The sequence below is a fragment of the Emys orbicularis genome, chromosome 6 (assembly GCF_028017835.1).
Source record: "Emys orbicularis isolate rEmyOrb1 chromosome 6, rEmyOrb1.hap1, whole genome shotgun sequence".
NCBI lineage: Eukaryota > Metazoa > Chordata > Testudines > Emydidae > Emys > Emys orbicularis.
The window spans coordinates 4,729,780-4,735,779 of NC_088688.1; the positions used below are offsets into that span (position 1 = coordinate 4,729,780).

The window sequence follows — 6,000 nt, forward strand, 5'->3', positions numbered from 1 at the left end:
CTTACTACCAGGGGTAGCTCCATTCACTTCAAAGGGATTACTTCGAGCAAGTCTACACTTCAAGCTGGAGGGGTCAATTCCAGCTTGAGGAGACAAACCTGCGCTAGCTCTGATCAAACTTGCATGCTAATAATAGAGCATAGCTGCGGCAGCGATGGTGGTGGGACAGGCTAGCCGCCCGACTACATGCCTAGCATCTCGGATGTATATGTACTCAGGGCAGCTAGCCAGCCACTCCTGCTGCCCGTGCCACCACCCGCTTTTAACATGCTAACACGATCAGAGCTAGTGGGGATATGTCTCCTCAAGCTGGAAATTACCCCTCCATCTCAAAATGTAGGCATACCCCTAGATTCTTTAGTACTATGAGATATTATGTAGACTGTAGTAACACCCACAAAGTGGTAGGCGCTTTCCATACACAGATCCTGCCTTGAAGTGCGTGCAATCCAAAACAAGTTGTAAGCACTAAGCACAGTAGTCAGTGTTTGCAGCATTGGCCCCTTGGTTAATAACAGCACCTTTTTTATAGAGAATAGGAGGACTTGCAGGGGGGGGACGGAACACATCTCTCTTCTGTTGACCCTATGGAGATCACAGTGCAAAGTATGAAGAACCTAAGGCTGTGTCACTTTTATATGGCCCACCCTTTGCAGCGGGGATCCCGCTTTGAGCAGAGAATCTGGAGGCAGTTGTGGACAGGGATGTGCCTGGCTCTGTGGTTCCATTGGAGCCATGCTGCCAAGGAGCAAGGCCAGAGCTCTAGGACCCTCAACACAAAAGGCCCCAGAATCCTCCTGGTCCCTGGGATGCTCAGGGCTTGTTGGTTGACCTTATGGGCTGTTCCACCAGGGGAAACCCTGTTCCACCACCCCAATGGAAGAACAGGGGAGAAATCTTCTCCTCAAGGACATTTTCTCTCTTCTAGCCCATTGGCTCCAGAAGGTTCCTTCAGGTAATGCTCTCCAGCTCGTACTGCTGAAGGCAATTTTGTTTTAAATGGCGGAAACAGTGCACTAAAAACTCGGTGAAGTGTTTGCAGGGATTCTGCTTTTGTGTAAACAACCCATGAAAACCCCAAATACTCTTTTACTCACATCTTCGGTCAACTCCAGTTGGTCCGGGGGTTTGAGTAGAGTTTTTGACAGTGTCCATTCATCTGCCCCCTCTCCCACTTCAGTGGATGCATCTTCATCCTACCACAGGAGCAACAAACCCATTAATGCACTGAGATGGGGACGGTTTCAGAGGTGTGAGGGGATGGAAGTAGGGAAGCAGCTGATTCCATTCATTCTCTAAATGAAACTTTGGCCAGTCTTAGCTAACACAGACCTTGTGGACCTTGAAAGGTGCGGAGTTGCCATAGCTGCCACTGAATGAACATACGAGGTGCTCAGCACTTCTTAGGATCATAAGAACGGCCATACTGGGTCAGACCAAAGGTCCATATAGCCCAGTATCCTGTCTTCCAACAGTGGCCAATGCCAAGTTGTTGCCCTGGATTTGAGGGGTGTATATATCCCAGAATGTGATCAAGCTAATTGTAATTATATTATGTGCACTCAGCCACTATGAATTAATGAAACAGAACACCACATATTGGATGGTTAACTTGGAGACAGGCTTTCAGAAGCAAGGTCATAACTACTGGCAGTTTTGCTAATCAGTATGGGAGGAGGGGAAGAAAAAGTAAACAACTGAGAGTGAAAAAAGATATATGGATGGACAGCCTTGAGTCTAGATGCCTCTGATAGTAAAAGTTAGGAAAAGTGATGACTTAGTAGGGATCATTATGACCTATGTGTTTAGTAGAAGTTAGTTATAAAAAGTTCAGATAACAGAGTGTATTTGGGAGCAGTCCTTGGGAGCTATCCTGGGAGAGGCGTTTTCCTGACATATTTACTCCCCGGCAGGAAGGTGTTTGGCCAGCACTGACCTGTCGTTGATTACGCAATACCGTCTCAGAATATAGGTAAATATCTGGGATGTTCTAAACCTATTGCTTATGTCTGTGTGTGCTTAAATCTAATAACTGCAGTGTTAGACAAAAGCATGCTGACTTGCATTTCCCCTTGATCAGACAGAATTGCTGAGTTCCTGTTGATTTATTCCTTTCACCGCCTGGAGTGAAATAGTTCAGTTGCCCCTGTTGGGGGTTCTGGTAACCCTGGGTAACAAGGTGCCCCATTGGGAATGAACAGAACAGGTAATCATCAAGTGATCCATCCCCTGTCGTTCATTCCCAGCTTCTAGCAAACAGAGGCTAGAGACACCATCCCTGCTCATCCTGACTAATAGCCATTGAAGGACCTAAGCGGGGGGGAGAGGTAGAGACGCTGGAGGGTAGGGATAGGGTCCAGAGTGACCTAGACAAATTGGAGGATTGGGCCAAAATAAATCTGATGAGGTTCAACAAGGACAAGTGCAGAGGGCTGCACTTAGGATGGAAGAATCCCACGCACCTCTACAGGCTGGGGACCGACTGGCTAAGCAGCAGTTCTGCAGAAAAGGACCTGGGGATTACAGTGGACGAGAAGCTGGATATGAGTCAGCAGTGTGCCCTTCTTGCCAAGAAGGCTCACGGCATATTGGACTGCATTAGTAGGAGCATTGCCAGCAGATCGAGGGACGTGATTATTCCCCTCTATTGGGCACTGGTGAGGCCACACCTGGAGTATTGCGTCCAGTTTTGGACACCCCCCCCCACTACAGAAGGGATGTGGACAAATTGGAGAGAGTCCAGCAAAGGGCAACAAAAATTATTAGGGGGCTGGGGCACATGACTTACGAGGAGAGGCTGAGGGAACTGGGCTTGTTTAGTCTGCAGAAGAGAAGTCGGAGGGGGGATTTGATAGCAGCATTCAACTGCCTAAAGGGGGGTTCCAAAGAGGATGGAGCTCGGCTGTTCTCAGTGTTGGTAGATGACAGAACAAGAAGCAATGGTCTCAAGTTGCAGTGGGAGAGGTCTAGGCTGGATATTAGGAAACGCTATTTCGCTAGGAGGGTGGTGAAGCACTGGAATGGGTTACCTAGGGAGGTGGTGGAATCTCCTTCCTTAGAGGTTTTTAAGGCCTGGCTTGACAAAGCTCTGGCTGGGATGATTTAGTTGGGGTTGGTCCTGCTTTGAGCAGGGGATTGGACTAGATGACCTCCTGAGGTCTCTTCTAACCCTAATCTTCTGTGATTCTTCCTCCATGAATTTATCTAGTTCTTTTTGAACCCTGATCAGGCCCTTGGTTACTGTCAAAGTTGCTTGTCATGTCTGAAGATCTTTTCTTTCCCTTTTCATAACAAGAGCAACAGTTTTTTCATTTAATCTTCACAATTTAAAAAATGACAACTCTAGTTCTCTTGCTCGTATTACACCCAATCTCTAAGAGAGCCATATGCAGAACATATTATATTGATGCTCTAAATTGAGACTGCTCAATGGCTCAGTAAAGGACCAGCAGTTATTTCTAAAGTGTTGTTACATAAGCTACACCTAGAAATTATTTCAGATATAAAGATTTAGGGATCATATTGTAGGCAGAGCAATGTTAACCGTTTTCTTGTAAAGGTCAGCAGGCGTTACACCACAGTACAAGCAAACATCCTATCTGCAAGGCCATAGCAAAGAGAGATGCTTTCACTGGGGTGCTTGATGGTGTTATTATGTTACATCACTAATAGAAAAGTGATTGCTGTAGGGATTAATTTCAATTCCTTTTCATTACCATTATGCTTGCAGAGCACCAAGTCACTGATTAAAGGGTATAACAGCTTGGGGCAGTTTTTCCCCCTTAAATTGGAATGTCTAATGAGTTGAATTTAAAATAAATCAATCTTTCTTTTAAATACAGTTGTCTCAGTTCTATTAAACTGTATATCTCTTAGTCCAGAGACATACAACCTATGGCCTTAAAGCCATGTACAGAGTCTAAACTTCTCATGCATGCCACGTCTCCGGCACAGTGACTGCAATAATGATCATATGAATGCTGCCTGCCACACAAGGCAGCAAGGGGAATGCTCAGCAAACTAAACAAAGACCCTTGGATCCTGCCCCATCCCTCCGAACAGCCATGAAGATGCTTCAGTGAGACGGGAACACTCACACAAACACCCCAGTTCCATTTGACGCTGTGAGCCAAAATACAATCACAGTGTAAGATCCTAATGATGCGGTGTTATGGTTTCTGGGGTCTGCTGCCTCAGTATAAGATTATTATTTGTACAACACCATAAGAGTACAAAGCACTGTACAATATCTACATATGCCTAGCAACGATTGATGATAACTGTGGGGTCCATTGAGCATGGCCAGGCAATGCTATGTTGGTTACATGCCATGTACCAAGGAAACTCACCGTTTGCACATTCTAGTTTTCTTGCTTTAGTTTTAATTTCCATTTTATACTCTAATTTGCTGATGTAATTCCCTTCTTAATGAGAGTCTAGAACAACCCTCTATTGCTAAATAAATTTAAATGTCACCAGTTATACCAAGTTGGCCATTATTGAAATGGAATCTACTTTGCTTCTCATGGATGTAGAGAAATGCAGTCACTCAGAAAGTTTGGGATTTGGTGACAAGTTGTGTCTCTTACCCGTTTTTTTGAGGTGCTTTTGGCAGTCCTTGATTGTACCGCCTTAACTGCTGGTCCTATTTGTCCACCTTGGCTCTAAAACAAATACACACAAAATGTAAAACCAATGTAGAAGTTTATAACCACTTTCCTGATATAACCAAAGCAGAATAAGAACTGAGAAGAGCCCACCAAGGTTTGTTACAATAATGACTAATATTTCTATAGCATCTTCATCCAAGGATCCCAGTACATTCTACAAACTGATTCAAAATTCTATATATGAATCATTTCACCCCCCACTGAAAAGCAGCCACTTCTGGACTATAACAAACCAGCAATTTAATAGCACGCAGGAACACTATGTGACAGTTCAGGATAGAAACTGAACAATTCCATATGAAATTGAAACCAAAGGAGAAATTTAAGCCTGAAGAACGTAATTATGAAATTTAGCCAGGTCAACAGTGCTGTTATTCCTGCGCTTTCAAAAAATATGCCATAGGATCCACAATGGCCAAAAATGCCATTTTAAAAGGTATATTGAATGCATCTAGGGAACAGAACACATCCTGTTTGGCAGGAAGATGGACAGGATGACTTTAATATGACTTTCCCATCTCTTATATCTATAATTCCATTATTTGTTAGGCCTCTAGAATAGGAATTCTGCAGACAAATCATTTTAAATGATGACACATGTGGTAGCACAGGTTATACTAGACCAAGGTTTTCTCCTGAAACTTTCAGTGTTGTTTGCCCTTGCCACAAGATAAGACACGCTACCGACACTAGAAAGGTCTCAGGGAAGTTTATTCTGGAAAAGGGCATCTCAGAACGATAACGTATGGGCAGATCTATGCATTCCTTTTGTTCAGAAAATGGGGAGTCGTGACACAGAGTCCCATTGGTGGCTCACTACTCTGTATCAGCAACTCTTGGCAGGCCAGAAAAACTTACTACACCTAACACATTACTGTCATAGTATTTATCTGTCAAGAATGTTATGGAGATATAAAATGAAAGCTGGTGACACACTGGTCATTACTATCATTGTGAAATATATGTATTAACACTATATGAGGAACTGTGGATACTCCCTGATATTATGCTTTGAAGTCTGTAACCAAGCAAAGGGAGAAACAGGTTTTCTTCCAGACAAGAGGGAGGATAGTTATCTTCCTATCTCCAACGTAAATTGAGCATTGTGATTCCGAAGACATTGGGCAGTTCATTTTCATCCAAGGTAAACAGGAGGAACAAATTAGCAAGAAAATGTGAAATCAGGATGGGAAGATACTGGAGTCTGATCCCCAGGAGTTCATTCTGTCTCTTGTGACAAAGACGATAAACTTTCGGGAATACATGGAACAACAAAAAGTCATGTTGGTTTTCCATCACTTAGGGGACAAAGAGGTCAGTGCTCTTTCTG

General features: G+C 43.9%; 1 protein-coding gene across 1 annotated transcript in view; it reads right to left on the reverse strand.

Annotated features, from left to right (window-relative positions):
* The window catches only part of DNAI1 (dynein axonemal intermediate chain 1), a 293,696-nt gene extending 288,297 nt beyond the window's left edge, over window positions 1-5,399 (reverse strand). Inside the window, exons 1-3 of the mRNA XM_065406605.1 lie at window positions 5,355-5,399; window positions 4,590-4,664; window positions 1,098-1,196 (exon numbers count right to left, since the gene is read on the reverse strand). Coding sequence (XP_065262677.1) covers window positions 1,098-1,196; window positions 4,590-4,664; window positions 5,355-5,399 — 219 coding nt within the window. The remainder of the gene's footprint in view (window positions 1-1,097; window positions 1,197-4,589; window positions 4,665-5,354) is intronic.
* Window positions 5,400-6,000: the final 601 nt, after the last annotated feature.